The following is an 18589-nucleotide window of genomic DNA, read 5'->3' as shown; positions in this document are numbered from 1 at the left end:
GCGTCGAGCTTTGTGGCTCAGCTTCCCCTGGGATTTTGAAGAGAGTCTGAGTAAGTCAGGTGCTGAACTCCCATTGATTTCCCAAGCCTACTTGAATCCTAAGTACCCCCAGACATTCATGTCACCTAAGAAAACACATAAAAGACAGCCCTCTTGACATCTTCAGGCTTCAGATCGCTACAGCTCCGAAGAGACTCTCGAAGACATATTTTTGTCTCTTTGACTTTCAAAGCACTGTGAGGAGTAACAACCCACTCTGCCTGAAACACAGGTAATAGCTCAATAGCTATGAGGGGATGTTCAGTATCTTCTGTTCACAGGAAGTTGGTTATCACACATCAAATAAGTAGACATAAAGCTTATTTTTGGCAGTATTTTGAACATTTCTCCAGCCTCAGTGGGGCACAATTTCCGGCTCCTCTGGCTTTTTGCTCTCATAGGGGTATCACATTTTGAAGAGAGCATCCTTTATCGCCCAGCTCTTGGCTGAGCTTGGGGAAAAGGCAGAGAGGAGCAAACATGGCTGAGAGAGGAAAGACAGCAGCAGGGTACCTGTGGGGAGATGGGATGGAGAAGGGAAGGTGGGAGGCAGCATGGCAAGCACTGCACTGGAACTTGCCTGCACGCTGCCTCCTCATGGAACTGGTCCATCTGGAAAGAACGATGTTCCCGTATCTATTTCCCTCTTTTTTTTTTTCTTCTTTTTCAGATTTTTTTTCCAGGGCCAAACCAACCTCACAGCTGTTGCCAACCCCAGTCATTTAGAGGCTGTGAGATGGTTTCTACAAAACCATGTTCCTGGCGTAGAAACAATTGATTGTGTTGGGCTTTGTTTGGTTTTGCATGCCAGGGTCTCCGCTCCCTCCTCTCCCTGCAAGAGCTGCAGCTGAAGGGAGACAGAAAAGCTCTGTAGGAGGCCTGGTGGTGTCTACAGAGAAGAAGAAGGGCAGGCAGCCAGACACTAACGCAAACAGCCCAGAGCTTCTTGGTCACAGCCCCTGCTGCAAGCTCACTTTTCTGGAAAACAAGAAAAACAAAAAAAAAAGAAAGAGTTGGCAGCATCACTAGCTCAGCTGTGTTCTGGGGGAAATCGGAGTTCATCCAAACAATTAAAGGAGTTGTTTTGGTTGTTTTTTTTTTTGATGAGATGTTGTATTTGATGGCTAAATGAGATCCTTGGTTTATCTGAAGCATTGCCTTGGAAGTCTGCCGTGCTTTGGTTGCACATGTGGAAGGATGCACATTTTTGAGATGTTTCACGCTGCCTGGATTACAAAGCAACTGGTTTCCCCAGAGGACCATCAGCCAAAGATGCCCCATCAATCGCACCTTTTGTACGGTGAACTCTGAAGCCTGGTGCCTCGTTTTAAACATTTTGTTTAACGGACAGGAGGGAAACAGAGCAAATGAAGGAGGTGACACCACAGTGCTGGGCAGGGGCAAGAAGACTCTGATGCCTGTTGATCTAAGCATAACGGGTGAGCCGTGCCCAGGGAAGACAGCTGTCAAGACGGAGAAATGTGAACTTGCCAGCAGAACACACTGTTAATTTTCTCTCACCAAAGACAACCGCAAAAAGGAAGGAAGAGATGTCCAGCTACTAAGGGCAGAGGCTCGTAACACTGGCAGGGGCTGTGGTGGTCATGCTCCATCCTGATGCTATGAGCACATGCTCCATGAATACCCCGCAGAGAAGGAAGACCCTTCTTCCTTGCAATACATGGCGTGCTTTCCAAAGACCCCAAGAAAGTTGGGCTCCAGGCCAAAGCCACTACTGTCTTTACCGCCAGGCAAGTTGGCACAGGAAAGGGGAAGCAGAAGGAGCAATTTATATCTCAACTAGTTTCACGGGACGTGAGAAGGCAATGACCTGGTGGGTGAGACCAGCTGGTGGGGAAGGAAAGAGTCAAGGGTTGAGACAAGTCCACCGAGGCTCATGGCCTGCGGGGATCCAGGATGGGCAGAGTGAAGGAGGGACAGCAAACCTCATCTTTTTTTAGAGCAGCAGAGTGGGAGTTGCTGTAGGGTCTGTAGGGAGAGGTGGTCCACTCAAAGGCCAGCTGAGTCCAGCGGCCGCTAGTAAGAACTCCCTTTTGTAACCTTTGACATGGAGATCCCCAGTAATTGGACATTTTTTTCTAAAAAAAAAAGTTGCTTGATTCTGCTTACACGGACTTTCTCCTGCTGGCAGATTTCTGCATGCATCATGTGCCCTTGCAGGCACTTATTGTCTTCCTAGCTCTTCCCCTCCATTTCACCACACCAGTTTAAGTGCCGCCTGCTGATAGCACCCAGATGGATGTTGCCTCCAACAACATAAAATGGACAGAGGGGTTTCTTTCTTGAAATTTCTGGATGCCAACACTCAAAGAGTTGTGGTCAATGGCTCAATGTCCAAGTGGAGATCAGTGACGAGTGGCGTTCCTCAGGGGTCCGTGTTGGGACCAGCCCTGTTTAATATCTTTGTCGGCGACATGGACAGTGGGATAGAGTGCACCCTCAGCAAGTTCACCGATGACACCAAGCTGTGTGGTGTGGTCAACACACTGGAGGGAAGGGATGCCATCCAGAGAGACAAGGGTCTCTCCTGTAGGACAAAGGGTAATGATTTTAAAATAGAAGGAGGCAGTTTTAGACTAGATATAAGGCAGAAATCTTTCACAATGAGGGTGGTGGAACACTGGCACAGGCTGCCCAGAGAGGTGATGGATGCCGCATCCCTGCAAATATTGAAGGGCAGGTTGGATGGGGCTCTGAGCAACCTGATCTCCTTGCAGGAAGGTTGGACTGGATGACCTTTAAAGGTCCCTTCCAACCCAAACCATTCTATCATTCCATGACTCTATGGTTCTATGATTTATGAATGGACTTTGTCAGACCTGATGCTCTGAGTAGGAAATCACCGAAAGTCTTTCAAAGAAATGAAGAAGGAGGGGGGACACTTAAAACTTTCCTTCTTGTTTGGGGGTGAGAAATGGAGTACATGTTGGTCTGGCTAATAACGAGATCACAGCTGCCTTTCCACACTGCCTTCCCTGGGCTGGAGGAAGATGCAGGGGCTGGAGGAAGACCAGAGTTCCTATGGCCTAGCAGTCTAAGTACAGACAGACAAGTCTTCTCTTCCTCCAAGGGAAGCACCAGTCACATTTGCCTTTTCAAATGAAGCTGCAGTGTGATGTTTGGTTGATGGTGCTCTCCAGGCATAGCTGTGCTTCCTGGGAGAAGACACCCAGGTGATGCTTGGAGGTGACACTTCAGCGTAGAATTTGTTTTGCAAGCTCACAACAACTTTGAGTTGCATGCTTAGAGATGTCAGGAGATGTGGTTTTGCTTCCAGCCTGCAGTACCTGAGGAGTAAAAAGGAAGACAGGTGTGGAGACACTCACCATGTCTAACACGAGAGTGACAGAGCCATTTTGCTGCCGCAGATGTTAATGAGATTAACGCGGATTAGCCAACTAACACATTAAAGGCAAGAATTATTAAAACGAAGCAGGGCACAGGTCTAAGCAAATAAAATGTGGTGTTTTCAGTATGAATATGCACATCGGTGAGCGATATCAGCCAAACTAACTGGCATCCAGGCACAGAGGGATTGGGAAAAAAAACCCTCAGAAATAAATCATCAAACAATTTGCAATGGTGTAGGGGCTATTAAGGACATGGGGATGAACAGCAAGAGCTCGTGATAGATGGGTGTTATTCCCACCTGTGACAAGATGGCAAAATCTGTAGTTAGGGGAGAAGTGGTACCTGTCACACAGCTCAGTGTTAATAAAGCTTTTGTCACATGACAGTCTCATAAGCAAAACTAAGAAAACACAGTCTAGCTAAAATAATGAGCAAATAACTGTCAACAGTTTGCTGTCAAACTGTAATGATCTATTAAACAGGGTCCTCTGTGGCTTGCCTTGGCTCGGGTGTGATGCGATGTTTTAATTACCGGTTTGAATGATGGTTTAGAGAATAAATTCATCGAGCTTGCATGTGACAAACTGAGAGATTTTTCAAATGGGAAATTTCTGGGTGACTCTGATAAATTTAAGCCATAGTCTGTGAAAGAGGATGTAAATTAGGAAGGTGTTGTGGCTTAACCCCAGTCGGCAACTAAGCACCATGCAGCCACTCGCTCACTGCTCCCTCCCAGGTCGGATGGGGGGAAGAATCAGAAAGAAAGAAAAACTTGTGAGTTGAGATAAAAACAGTTTACTGGGACAGCAAAGGAAGAGATAATAATAATAAACATATTAATAATGATAATAATAAATTATAATGGTAACAGAATATACAAAATAAACAATGCACAATTTCTCACTGCCCAGTGACCTGATGACCGATACAGCCTGTCCTGAGCAGTGATCATGGAACAGAACCAAAGCAATTTTGGAACAATCAAGAAAGAGAGAGAGCTGCCCACTAGCCACTCCCTCACTTACATACTGAGCATGACATCTGTGTTACGGAATACTTCCTTTGGCCAGTTTGGGTCAACTGTACCCCTCCCAGCTTCTTGCACCTCCACATGAGCAAAACCTGGGAAGCTGAAAAATGTCCTTGATCTCTTAGCAATAACTAACAACATCTGTGTATTACCAACATTCCTCACATACAAAATCCCATTCTAAATCCAAAATACAGCAGCTACTAGGAAGCAAATTAGCTCCACCCCAGCCAAAACCAGAAAGAAGGACAAGCACAAAGCTCTACAGTTAGTATGGACCCGTCATCTGCACAAATACAGGATGAGGAAATCTCCCTTGAGCAATCTGGCAGAAGAAGAAGTCGTGGTGGGTGTTAAAACAGATCACAAGTCTAACATGTGTCAAACTTAGAGAAAAGAATTATGAAAAAGAAGGCAGCCTTGTTGAAACTCTGCAATCCATTGAAAAGTCTTACGTGTTGCACTAGGAACTGTAAACTGGTGTGTGATGGGATGACATCCTTCCAGCCTCTTCTCCAAAGGGAAGGCCCAGGCTGCTCCATTCTCCCCGCTTTTTGCTTTAGGGTTCACACAGCAGCAAAGGAGCTTTTAGATAGGATCAGAAAGGATCCTAGCATCTAACGTACAGTGGAGAACTAGAGAACTGCCTCCAGCATCAGCAGCTTGAGCATCATTACCAAGATGCATCAAAGCATGATAGAAAAATACCGTCCTTAGCATGTCGGTGTCTCCACTGGGGCTGGAGAATGAACTCGGTTGTCTCTCCTGATTCTCTCTGTGTCCTTTCTTTCATTCCCACGTACACATTGCAGGAGCTGGTTTCCTCCACTAGGGCAGAATTGTGGTCTTCAGGCTTGACTTTGCTTTATCATAGAATCAAAGAATGGTTTGGGCTGGAAGGGACCTTAAAGATCATCTAGTTCCAAGCCCACTGCCATGGGCAGGGTCATCTTCCATTAGATCAGGTTGCTTAAAGCCAAATATTTAAGCAATGTCTAGCAGCAAAGGAGACCCAAAGATACTCTTCCACTGACACCATGTAGGAACTTTACTCCAAAGGATGTTCAGCCTCTGGAATACCTCCAGGGTTCCCAGGATGTCAGTCAACACTAAAAGCAACAGTAGTGCTAAGGCAGTGAGTGAAGAGACAGCTCTGCGTAATAAGAATAACATATGATTTTGTCCTCTTTCAGATTATTTCTCACCTAGGAAAATCTACAAAGCATTGTCATCACACATGGGGGGTGACAAGGGTTCAATCTTCCTTGGTCCCCAAGGCCCAGGAAAGAGGCGCTGGCTCTGTGCCCAGTGCTCTCAACAGCTCACCTGGGATCTGCCTCCAGCTCCAGGGCCTGCTCCAGCATGAGATCTTAATCAGCAATTAGATAACGTGCAGGCACTGCTCCTGGGAACAAGTAACTCCCTTCTGCAGTCTACAGGAAATTAGTGTAATAAAACTAACTGCAAGATCTTCTGGGAGAAGAAAGCAATTTTGTGATACAGAATCTCTAACAAAGTTGATTTTGCCCTCTCCCACTTATCCTTACAGATTTAATTTGACCACTGTCTCACAGGCACCAACATGTGTGTGCTCAGATGATCTGGCCAGCGTCACTTCTGTGCCACAGGTAGCCAAAAGATGACAGCGGTGCAGTGCTCATCGTGCCTCTCGGGTTCTTGGCAGAGCACACCAAACTCATTTTGGACTTGCGTTTTACAGCCTTTAGAGAGAGGATGGGGGTTTGGCTCCCTTTGCTTTCATTTTGCCCCTCTTAGGTGAAATTCCTGGATCTCCTGGTCCTTTTGTTTTCTTTATGTGGGCGTTTTATCACTCCCGCCCTGTTCTTTATCCTCTGAAGGCTCTTATCTACGGTCGGTTTGTTCCTTTTCTTCATCTGAATGAAGTCAGACACAGGGTGCTCTACTGCAGTTAACACAGGCCTTTCCTTTTAACCCTTGCTCTGCTGTTTCTTCTAAGTGCTTTCACACACTTGCACATTCCCTCTCCTATGTCTTTCATACCAAACTTAACATTTATTCTACAAATCTCCACAAGCCCAGCACCTTCCCTACAGCTTCAGCACGGTTTGTGCAGCCTCTCTGGAGGCTGGTGAATTCCTTGTTTACAGAGAGGCACTTTTTTTTTTTTGTGGAAAGGACGGTGAAGGACCTTAAAAGTCTTTTCCCTCCCCAAAACAACCAGGTGATGAGGTGGGAGAGGAGATGCCCCCAGGCACAGGAATCTTTGCAAGCTGCTGCAGAACCTCATAAATGGTCCAAAAGAGGCCAGGACTAGAGAAAAGGCTACAACATGGGTCCAAAGTTCACCCAGGAGATGGAGATGGGACTGGAGACAGGTATACCTACTACATAGGTCAAGGGCCATCCGGCAGATAGGGTTGGAGACAAGTTCACAACCTGAGGCCAGTGGCCATCATGAGGCCAGAAGCAGAGCTGGAAACAAACTGCCCACAGCAGGAGTCCAAGGTCCATCCAGGAGATGGCTGGAGATAGGCACACTTACAGCATAGTCCTGGCAAGGACAAAAGGCTCAGGCTTGAGCCTAAATGGGGCTCCTGGACCCAAGGGGAGAGTCTGAAAAGAGGTCCCTGGTAAGACTGGTCAGGGCAATTAAGGCCCATGGAGGCACTCAGGGCATGACAACATGAGCCGATTTGTAGAGGAGTCAGTTTATGATGCTGGAGCAACCTTTCTTCAGAGGGAGCCTGGTCGCTCCAGACATGGACATATCTTCCAGCACACTTCCAGCAGCCTGGATTGCTCACAGCAGCGATCAGAGTTTAACTTTTTTCCCTGACTAACGACCCTTGCTTAAAGCCTCAGAATTGTTTTCCTGTCAGAAGCCTAGAAGGTGATTCATGCAGACTCTGGAAAGAGAAAGTGTGAGAATATTTATTTCTCCAGTACCGACTGAGCATGCGCCAGCCAGCAAATGACCTTCACCTTAACAGCTCCAGAAGAGAAGGGGAACGGAAATGTTGACATCAACGAGAAATGAAAGTTCATAAATCTGACAGCCTGACTGTGACAGCAGGTTGTGGTTTTGGTGGGCAGATCAGGGCCCTCTTCCTGTAAATCATGCAGCCCAAAGATGTACCCAGTTATGCACCCACATTTTCAGCAACCTCAGTAGCTAACTGAGAGCTATCTCAGGTCTGTCCTCAGAGGCTGCAGCAGAGAGTGGCCTACCAGGATGATGGAGAACAGTGAGCTATTTGGCACTGCTCAAAGAAGCACCTATGTCTTGGTTTGCCCATGAAAAACTTGTGTCTGGAGCATCCTTGGATGATCCAAGAATGTTCCTGAAGGTCTTCTGGACAACTCTGATCCAGAGCAACCAGAAGGGACTTCAGGAGGAGAAACATCCAGGGGTGGGATGATGACATATGAAGTCAGCCCTCTCATTCAGGCAGGTGGAGCAGGATGGTTTGAGTAGGAGTCTCAGGGATGGTACATCACGGCTCCAGAACTCTTAGCAGTGTAGAAGGCTATGCCAGCACCTGGGGCATTGAGGGCCTTTATGCCATGACTACCTTGCAGCAGACTGCTCTGGGCAAAAAGACTTGTCTGTCTGAGAGGAAATGTACTCTGCAGCAAGGATGGAGAACCCGGGCTCCTGCTCTTTCAGGCTAGAGAACAGATCAAGTCCTCACAGTCCTCTGGTCTGACACATTGACACTCCACCTCATCTAATCGCTGATTAACGTCTAATACTGGAGCAGGCCCTGGAGCTCAGAAGAGAAGTCTGAACAAGTCTCATCTCCAGAGGATGATGTAACTATTGGAAAGAAAGGACTTTGTCCCATTCCTGTGGCATCTATGCAAGGTGGTTTTAGCGGGTTTGCTCCACAAACCAACTCTGCTCCTCTGGGAGCTTTCCTTCCTGGGGAAACACCTCATTTGCAAATTCAGCTGGGGTTTAGGTGCCTCACAGAGACTCACGTGTAGAGTCCTGGCCAGGCTCAGGAAGCCTCACCCAAGCCCTGAAACAGAAACATAGCAGTGAAATAAACTCTTTGCATGCCACCTGGCTCCACAGAAGCTGAACAAGCTTTTAGCGGGCCCACATTTCGAGCTCAAACTCCTAAAGTGCCAGTTCAGCACAGAAGCCTTGCAGATCTAGTAATTCCAGTTTTAATTGTTGCACCCATCTCTGCTAATCCTGCTCCCTTGACCCATGAAGGGAGCCACCATACTCATAGAATCATAGAATCGTTAGGGTTGGAAGGGACCTTCAAAGGTCATCTAGTCCAATGCCTCCGTAAGGAGCAGGGACATCTCCAACCAGATCAGGTTGCTCAGAGCCCCATCCAACCTGGCCTTGAACGTTTCCTGGGATGGGGCATCCACTGCCTTTCTGGGCAACCTGCTGCCAGTGCTCCACCACCCTCAGTGTAAAAAATTTTTTCCTTATGTCCAGTCTGAATCTACCTCCCTCTATTTTAAAACCATTACCCCTAGTCCTATTACAACAGGCCCTGCTGAAAAGTTTCTCCTCATCTTTCCTGTAGGCCCCCTTTAGGTACTGGAGCTCTCCCCAGAGCCTCCTCTTCTCCAGGCTGAACAGCCCCAGCTCTCTCAGCCTGTCCTCACAGGAAAGGTGCTCCAGCCCTCTCATCATCCTCGTGGCCTCCTCTGGACTCACTCCAACAGGTCAATGTCCTTCTGCTGTTGGGGGCTCCAGAACTGGACACAGTACTCCAGGTGGGGTCTCACCAGGGCAGAGTAGAGGGGCAGAATCACCTCCCTTGACCTGCTGGCCACACTCCTCTTGATGCAGCCCAGGATGCCGTTGGTTTCTGGGCTGCAAGAGCACATTGCTGGCTCATGTTGAGCTTCTCCTCCACCATCACCCCGAAGTCCTTCTCCTCAGGGCTGCTCTCAATCCATTCTCTGCCCAGCGTGTATTTGTGCCTGGGATTGCCCCAACCCTCGTGCAGGACCTTGCACTTGGCCTGGTTGAACTTAATGAGATTTGCACTGGCCTACCACCTCTCCAGCCTGTCCAGGTCCCTCTGGATGGGATCCCTTCCCTCCAGAGTGTCGACGGCACCACACAGCTTCATGTTGTCGGTGAACTTGCTGAGGGTGCACCCTATCCCACTGTCCATGTTGCCATACTCTTCATCTTGTGTTTTTAAAACTAGCCATTCCTCCCCATCACGCAAGCAAACCTTGGAGTATTTAGCACGAGTTTGCTTTATAATCCACCTGCCTCCTTATCTGCTTTTCCCTGGAGCATGTTTTTGTACCCGTGTCCACCTTTCCCCAGCAGAGACCACATTCCTGTTGCTGGACTTTACTCCTGCTGCCTTTCTTGCCTCTCTTTTCTTGTGAAGAGACATTTTTTTTTGCCTTGCATTCACAGTATGAAGTCAATGGTTCAATGAGGCCCTTCAACAACCCCCAAACTTGCAAGAAGAGGCTGGAGCATTCAGTGCTGTCTTTCGCTGCACGTTGGTCTAGAACGTAAAGCCTTGTCATCGGAGTCACTGTGTTGAGCTTTGCAGTCTTCTGTTCCACACCGTAGCCTTTGTGAGGGAGGTTGGACCAGCAAGCTTTCAGAAGGGCGTCCTTACCTGGCACATCTTCCACCACAGGGAATTGGCCTTCAGTCACCCTGTCCACCTCTTCCATTTGCAGCATCCGGTAATTAACGCTGTCCCCGCCCAGCCATTTCAGAAGTATTGGGATTACTCCAGATCCCATGGTGAGTTATGCCCCCATGTGACTCTTAGGTCTTCTCTCTTCCTTCCTAGCAGCAGACAGGTCCTCTCCAGGAAACGGTAGATCTGATAATGTGAAATTTGTGCGTGAGAGAAAACCAGAAAGCTGTAGGCCCTTGTACACTTCTCGTGGGGTTGAGGGGAGCATACAAGACATCAAAGCAACCAGAGAACTGAAGAAATATGCTGTGCCTTCCTGATACCCAGAAATTAAACCTCACATGCTGCACCTCAAAGCTGTGAGATTACCCACACGTAGGCCACAAAAAGCCAGATTGACTCTTACAGGCACAACCTGAACTCGGTCTACATGTGACAGGGGTCTTGTGAGTGTATCTGAATTACAGTTGCTCAGGCTACCGGAAAATTGACACTTCCCATTTTTTTTTTTAGTATTTGATTTCTAAACCAGAGAATGAAACAGTCCCAGCAGCCCGTTCCAGTGGAAAACATTAGACCACATAAACACGCCGCTTGCAGTCAGATCCGGCTAGAATAACTGGCAGTGACAAATAATAACGAGCCATAAGAGAGAGAAGGGAAGTAGGGAATCCACACATGGATTTGTTTTCCGAGTAGAGGACTCCGAATGCACTCTGACAAGACAGGAGCTGGAATTTCTTCTGACAGATGTATTTGCCTGGAAATGCTGATTCTGCAGAACTAAACCCAGCTGTGGCATACAGTTTGTCAAACCTGCCTGTTTCTTGCAGGCTGACCAGCCACATCCCGCATTCCCAGGCTTCCTTAACAGCCAGCTTCACAGGGTTCCTCCCCCAGTGCCCTCCTTGCAGCTTGTTTCCTAGAGGATTTAGCTATTTCTGAGGGACTTACTGAACCTGGGCCACTCCAACAAACCTTCTGGTGGACTGTCCTACTCTCTGAAGACCCATCCTGCCAAGCAGCCCAGGCTGTCCTGTGCCACCCTGGCTGCTGAGCCCTCGTTCCTTCAAGCTTCCCAAACCTATATATATCAAATTCTGTTTGGGTTCTGGTGAACAGCTAGGGAAGTTGGTTCTCTATGTGCTTGGGTCTTGCATGAGGACTATGCATGCAGAGGGCTTGTACATAGAATCTTAGGATGGTTTGGGTTGGAAGGGACCTTTAAAGGTCATCTAGTCCAACCCCCCTGCAAGGAGCAGGGACATCTCCAACCACATCAGGTTGCTCAGAGCCCCGGCCAACCTGCCCTGAGGAAGGGGTGTCGTGCACGCATGGGGCTTGTGCATTTAGGGGGTCTTGCATGCAGGGGATCCACGCATGAAGGAAGTTCTGCACGCAGGGGTTTGCGCATGGAAGGGGTGTGTGCCTGCAGGGCGGTTGTGAGCGTTTGGGGGGGTGTGTGTGCTCAGAGGTGCTGCGAATGAAGATGCACGCAGGAGGAGAGGGAGGCCTGAATGCAGCAGGTCCTCGTGGGCGAAGGGCTGAAGGGGGTTGCACTCGAAAAGTGCTGCGCGTGACTGGGGCCCGATACGCAGGCAGCCCTCCTACTCCTGTCCTCAGGGAAACAGGGAGGAACCGAAAAGGGGATGGAAAAAGCCTTTGGGGCAGGGCCAGGGGAGAGCTGGCTCAGCTCCCCGCGGGACCCTGAGCGGGCCAGGCGCAGGGCAAGCCGAGCCACCTCTCCCACCACCCGTTTCCCCTCTCCGGGCTCTGCGGAGCGGAGAAACGAAACCCGACGAAGCCGCGGAGGCGGTGGAGGGGAGGCGGTGCGGGGCGGGGCCGCCGGCCTTTCCCCACCCCCCCCCTACCCCCCCCCCCCCACCCCCGGCGCCCGGCCCTGCCGCCAGCCCTGCGCTCCGCCAGCCGCCCTGCGCATCTCGCCGGACCCAGCCCCGCACCATGAAGGCGTTTCTGCTCGCTGTGCTGGCTGCGGTGCTCTGCGTGGAGAGAGGTAAAGGAGGGAAGGGGATGCCCCGGCCATCCAGCCACCACCGTCACTTCCCGAGGTCCCCCAGTCCCTTCGCAGCTCTGGATTTTGGGAGCGAATTGGGGGGGGGGGGGGGGGGGGGAAGATGATGCTACGTCTCGCAGTGGGAAGTTGGAGATTTGCAAGGGGAGCGGGGGGGGTTGCAAAGGGGCTGGGGGGGGGATAGAACTGAGCCGTGCCGCGGTTTGGCGCGGGGTTTGGGGGGTGGGGTGGGGGGGCGGTGTCTTTCCAAGACCTGCTTCGCAGCAGTGCCCCTCTTGAAGCAGCAACTTCAGGGTTTCCGTGCCGGGATGTATAGGTGTGCATCTCCAGCTGTGCCTGTAGATATTTTGGAGCTTTTCCCAGTTACAGCTCGAACAAAGACCAGGGCCCGCTCCTCTCCCTCTTTCCGGCGCAGCGAGCCGGGATAACGGCGTCCGAATGGGCTGAGATGCAGCCGATGGGAAGGAGGGTGGAGGGGAGATGGAGCCCAGCCCTGGCAATGGCTGATGGGGCAAAGTCTGGGCAGAGCTACTCGTGATCTTGACTCCTGCCGCCCCTCCACCCCCAGCATCCTTCAGAGCCAGGCTGAGGTGGCCAAGGGGAGGTGACCCCCAAGGGACCATGCCCTGCAGAGTACATCTTGGGGCTGCCGCCGAAGCTGGGGAGAACGTGATTCCTGTTGCTGGGCAAGTTGTCCGAGTCGCAGGGTCTGCAATCCCTGCCTTCCCGCTGACTCGGTCTCTGGTTATCCGAACTCCATGGGGCCGTGCAAAACCCCATATTGTTTCCATATGTCGATAGTTGGAGAAGCCAAACAAAGAGCAAACGGCAGAGTTCTGGGCCCTCCGAGCCCCTGCTCAGGAAAGAGGGGCTCTTCTTATCTCCTGAGGACATCGATGAGAAGAAACGAATTTTTGCTGCTCTTCCCGTGCCCCTCTCCCAGTGGGGTCTGGGAAGCAATTTGGCAATCCGAGCGTTGGGTCTGCTGGCACGCGCTCAGTTCCAGCTGGGAGGATGGGCTGGCCAGGCCAAGGCAATAAGGGTTTTCCTATACCCCTCCCCTCCCAAAAACCTTTCGGCTTAAAAGTAAGTTCTTAGCCAGGCAAAAGGGTTGGTTGCAGGGAGCTTTATCCCCAGATGCTTCCAGCACATCCAGGGAGTCTTTTGGAGAAAAGCTCAAAGTGCCCCGAAGGTTTTGCGTATGGTATGTAAGAATCTTGTCTAAGAGCAACGGAAAAGGAAAGAGTGTTTGGCATAGCGACCGAATGGAAGAGCTGCCGAAGCAACAACATTTTTCAGCACTGCTGCTGAGCTTCAGAGCGGGCTTTTAAAGGCTTTTTTTTTTTTTTTTTTTTTTCCCCTGCATTGCTCTTTGCAAGAATAGCTTCAACCTCTTATCTGAGGAATGCCCCCAAATGATCTGCTCGGTTTTGGGAGCTCTTTGTTCCTCCAAGGAGCTGAGCAGCAAACAAATAAACATAAATTTTTCCTGTGGAAGAAAGCCACATTTTTTTTTTAGTTGGTGAAAATGAGACTTCCCTTTCGCATTGTTCAGCCTTGGGCTTTTTTTTTTTTTTGCTTTCTTCTTTTTTTTTGTAGCCTTGAGCTCCAACTCTTTGCTCTATCCCCAGCTGGATAAAATAATTCTGCCACACCTCTTGCGCCTTTTGTCTAAAATACTCAGTCTGCTTAACTCTGTTAACTCTGCAGTGGGTTATTTACTTACCTGTTTTGCTGGGGCAGAAAGTGGCACTAGTTAAAACTGCAGATTTCCTCTCTTGAACTACACTGAAAGACTCACCTTTCCTGGAAAGATTTCATCTGTATTAAGACAACAGGTAATAGGTAGATGTGACGAAGAAAAACATGAGGACAGGTACGTGATGCTGTGGCAGGAGCGTAGCTTTAGTCACGTGGCAGAGAATTTTGTATACGAGTATTTCTGATGTGTTTGTATTTGGAACCTCTCAGCCTTAATGAGCAGCGCTGCACCGCTCGACTTGTGTGCTCAGCGTGGTGAGCAAATCCATGTGAGGACGTACGTTCTACCATAATGCCCACAGGAAGCCTGTGATCCACTTCATTCCCAGTTGCAGACGGTTCATGTGAAATGAGATGAGTCAGTGTGCCTCCTGGCTTTGCCCTCAGCGTGGTTGCGAGGTGAAGGGTTTGGGACAGGTTACCTGAGACTTGAGAGCAGAAGCATGCTGGGGACGGGGGAGCTGGGCTTCATCCTGAAGTTCCAGACTGAGTTTTGGCCAATGAGGTCCAAAACGCCACCCGTGGAAATGCTTTGAGGGCTCAGCAAGGGACAATGACAGGCTGTAGACTCTGTCTTCCTCCTCCTCCCCTGCTCCTAGATCCCGAGGCGAGGTCCACTGATGAATCTCTCCTGGGGTATTTGACTCAACTGGTGGCCCTGTAATCCTGGGTGCTGTGTGTAGGCTGTGGCATGCTCAGGTAACTTGGTTTCGTTGCAAGGATTGTTGGCAAACTGGTGATCGTTGGAGGATGTATGAGACAGTCCAGGAAGTTCTTGCTTAGGGGGTTGTGGTGTGGGCTTCATCTCCAAAGCAGAGTCATCTAGCTGCCCCGATGTGACATTCAGGATCTCCCACTAACTCGTTTTAATCAGTTTCCCTGAGATTGTGTTTTTGTTTTATTCCTTGGCATGGCTGCTCAAAAGTCGTTCCTCAGAGTACAATTGTTATTTTTTTCTTCTCAATTTTCCCATTAAAAAAATTATTTTCCTGAGAAAAACAGGATTGAGAAGAAACTCAAGAGGTTATGCAGTCCTGTAGTAGAGCTGCTGACCAATATTTGCCCAACTTGTTCTTCAAAATAGTCCATGACAGAGACTCCTGAGCCTCAGCGAGCTCTCACAGGGTTTCCCTGACTTCACCTCCTTAGGATAAGTGGGCCAAAAGAGGTAGGAGCAGGAATGATGCTGCCTTGCGCTTCCCATCCTGAATCACCCCCTGCTCTGTTTTGCATTCTGTAAATACAGAAGAGAAAGGCATCTAAGTGCTCAAAAATCAGAGCCTGTGAAGGATTGGGAACAGACCTGATCTCTCAGCGTATGTAGGTCAACAGTTGCAGTGTGGATGTGATGTTCTTGTATGTAAAATACAGGGAAGATGATCCGTCCACTGCAGAGTTCGTATGTCCCTACTGAAGTCACCAGTCCAGGCTGTTTCTGCAACCCTTTCCCACCACCGAATGCTGTTTTCCAGTCTTGCCCTATTCCTGGGGAGACCTGAAGGATGTGGGATGGGAGCTGGCTGGTGCAGTTCATCCTCCTGGTGTAGGGTAGACCGTTTTGGGGGACCTGCCGTGGAGGAAAGTGTGCTTTTATACTATCCCTCTGCTCCAAATTGAAAAGGTTGGTTGCACGTGCTGCCTTCACAGTGCCATGACTCCCTGAGTAGCGGGACAGTGCAAGTCCTTGCAGGTCTTGCCGCAGCGCTGGGCTTGCTCTAGCTGAGAAATGGTTTCCACCACGTGCTCTCGCTCAAGAGTAGCCTGAGCTTTGTGCCCTGCTGCCAAAGGCAGGTCATGGAAAGCTCGAACCCATGGTCACGCCTGGAGCGTTTCCCATCAGGGTCTATGGTGGCTGAGCTGAATAAGCCCAAATGTCAGGCTCCGTGTTGCAGGCCTGAACTTGCCTCTGTTGATTAGTTTCAAGTTGGCAGCTGTAGCTTGAACCTGCTCTTGGTGCGCACAGGAGCGTGCCGTAAAGCACCAGGCTGACCTGTGGTTGTGTTGAGGCTTTAGTTGGCAGCTGATCCTGCCAAGAGCTTGAAACGTGTCCCTTATGCTTGAACCTTCCACCTGGCCAATTTTTTTTGGGAGAAAAAACCTATCACAGATTGGTACAGCCAGAATAGCAGCGTGCCTGTGTCCAGATGTGGATGCGTGCCATGTGTCAGAGGTGGGGATCACCAAGTGGGGAGGTCTCCCCACCAGCTCCTAACCGAGATGTGCCTTTCCCTTGCAGCCCACGCGCTCATCTGCTTTTCGTGCTCGGATGCATCCTCCAACTGGGCCTGCCTGAAGCCTGTCAAGTGCGGGGAGAATGAAAACCACTGTGTGACGACGTATGTTGGAATGGGAATCGGTGAGTGATGACAGGAGCTTCTTCTTCTCCTCTTGGCTGCTCTCCTGGGTCACCTGCTGAGCTACAGGAAGGCTTTCCTTCCTTTGGTTGGAAAAAGGAGAAAGTTCTGCTTAGCAGCTGAGTATCAGACCACCTCAAGGGAATTTTTACGAGGGACGTGCCGCCAGGCAGAGTCACGTTAAAGCCCACGTGCCTGCACTGATGTCGGGAGTCCGAGAGGAATTTTGGCATGGGGGCAGGGAAGTTGCCGATGAATAAGTGAAAAGGTGGAGGATGCTGCAGATTTCCTCTGTAGGGAAGCTCCAGGGCTGCCCTTCCCACTTTTGCTGTGTTTGGGTTGTTCATCCCTGAGTCTTACCTTTGGTTCTTCGCTCCTGATGGATGAGGTGGGGTTGCCAGGAAGGGAGATTTGCGGGTTTCCTCCCTAAGTGCCAGGAAAGATCTGATGGGGGGGGTGGTCTGAGCTTCCTGGCTGCTGTTCCTAGGGAAGCAGGCCGCTCTGGCAGGTCTCCTGGCACCGTTGCAGAGATCAGAGCCCAGCCTGGCTTGCCTTGCTCTCTCTTGCAGGACGGAAGGGTGTTGCATGCCTGAGTTGACCCACCCACGTTGTTGTGGACCATGCACGCATGCACAAATGGCGACTGGGAGCTTTTATAAACCTGTCGTCTTAGCACGCTGCTAATGGTTTCCTATTTCCTGCTGCTAAATGTGTTCTGTGCCTCTCTCGCAGCCGACGCTCGCAATGCAGCCGTCACTCACGCAGCCTCCCCGGTGCTCTGTACGCCCCGTGTCTCGCTCAAGGAGTCGTAGGGTCAAGCTGGAGTGGGATTTTTGAGATTCTTCACCAGAGCCGTAGTGGCCAAACTTTAGCCAGCAGCCTGGAAGGGGTGCCCCGGGGGTGTTGCAGGGTCTCTAGGGTCTGTGTGGGCGGTTATCGTGGGTGTTTCTTGAAATGCGTGGGCTGGCTGAGATTATTGTTGTAGCCCGACGCCGAGAAGCACTTCATCCTCTCCGTGCTTCGGCTATTTCCGTACTGTTATTTCCTTTGTGGAACAGGTGATCAGAAAGCCGAGAAACATTCTAAACCTGTTTCCTTTTGCTTTTCTTCCTTTTCCCCCTGCCCCGACCTAAATCCAGGCAGCAAGTCTGGCCAGTCCATCTCGAAAGGATGCTCTCCCATTTGCCCCAGCGCCGGGATTAACCTCGGCATAGCGGCTGCCTCCGTTTACTGCTGCGACTCCTTCCTCTGCAACATCAGCGGTTCCAGCAGCGTGAAAGCCAGCTACCTGGTCCTGGCCTTGGGGGTCCTCGTTAGCTTCATCTACGTCCTCAGGGCTCGTGAGTGATGGGGCTGGCCGAGGAAGACCCACCTTCCATGGGCTGTCTCAGGTCTCATTAGCCAATATCTTCTCTGTTGCTGTCTGCAAGGAGATCTTCTACTTCTCAGCAAGCTTCCAAGGTGGTTTTTTTTCCCAGACTTTATGCTCTTCCAGCATCGGAGACCTGGGCGGTTTGGCCAAGCTGTTGTCCTCCTTCTGTGGACGTACCCCACTACACTCTCACACCTCCTTGCCAAGGTGGATCGTTTTGGAAGGGTTTCTGCTTTTATACCTAATACCTCCCCCCTCCTCGTTTCTAAGGTTGGTTAAAACAAGGCCTGGGACTCACCGAGAACCGATTAACCCCAGACACCACCCGGTCAAGCGTTCAGACGTTCCTGCCTCTCGCCTGCGTGGAGGTGCCTGGCACCAGCGTGCTCCAGCGCATGAGTGGTCCAGGCACCGGGAATGCATGACCCGAAGGGAGACACATTCCCAGCCCCTTGCAGCTGCAGTCTCTTTTTATAAAATAATTTTGTTTCTTCCGATCCTGGGCTGACTTTTCTGGAAAACAAATGACGTACCTTGTATCCTGTCCTTCTGAGCTCTGTAAGTGCCAGACCTGAATAAACATGCTCCTATTGTTACCTGAGATGGGACGTGTGCTGTGTGTGTTTCCTTGCTCCAGACAGAGAGATTAGAAACGCTCTTAGAAGAAACCCAAATATTATGCCTGGCACAAGGGCCTCTTACCCTCTGAAGTGGTTTTTGATGCTTCATCTCAGCATTCCTTCCAGTTCACCTCTGAGCAGCAAGTCCATCTTCTCCCTGTCCATTCTGGTAAACACCCCTGGGCCTCTCTTGGGAATCGCCTTTTCCAGGGGCATTTTAATGAAAAATGCCAGTTATTTGGGTCTGGGTCAACGCCATTACTCCTAAAGGAGCAAGTGCACTGGGAACAGGACCTCTAAAAATTAGTCTGCATATTACAAAGACTTGGTGCCTCGATTTCCCCACTTTGGACTTGTGATGGTGATAGACAAGAACGTCGAT

At 50.2% G+C, this 18589-nt stretch overlaps 1 protein-coding gene across 2 annotated transcripts; it reads left to right on the top strand.

Annotated features, from left to right (window-relative positions):
- Window positions 1–11935: 11935 nt before the first annotated feature.
- On the top strand, window positions 11936–18188 carry LOC104476950 (lymphocyte antigen 6E). Of its 2 annotated transcripts, none has more exons than XM_086741357.1 (3): window positions 11936–12082; window positions 16098–16217; window positions 17355–18188. In XM_086741357.1, the coding sequence occupies exons 1-3, from the start codon at window positions 12031–12033 to the stop codon at window positions 17561–17563; spliced, it is 381 nt and encodes a 126-aa protein (XP_086597483.1). In that variant the 5' UTR covers window positions 11936–12030; the 3' UTR covers window positions 17564–18188. The 2 variants fall into 2 exon arrangements, with proteins under 2 accessions (XP_086597483.1, XP_086597481.1); XM_086741355.1 differs by lacking the exon at window positions 11936–12082 and adding an exon at window positions 13221–13304.
- Window positions 18189–18589: the final 401 nt, after the last annotated feature.

Source organism: Chlamydotis macqueenii, chromosome 2 (genome assembly GCF_036417535.1).
Source record: "Chlamydotis macqueenii isolate bChlMac1 chromosome 2, bChlMac1.mat, whole genome shotgun sequence".
Classification (NCBI taxonomy): Eukaryota; Metazoa; Chordata; class Aves; order Otidiformes; family Otididae; genus Chlamydotis; species Chlamydotis macqueenii.
The sequence above is the reverse complement of the archived record's forward strand: the minus strand, read 5'-3'. Positions and strand labels throughout refer to the sequence as shown.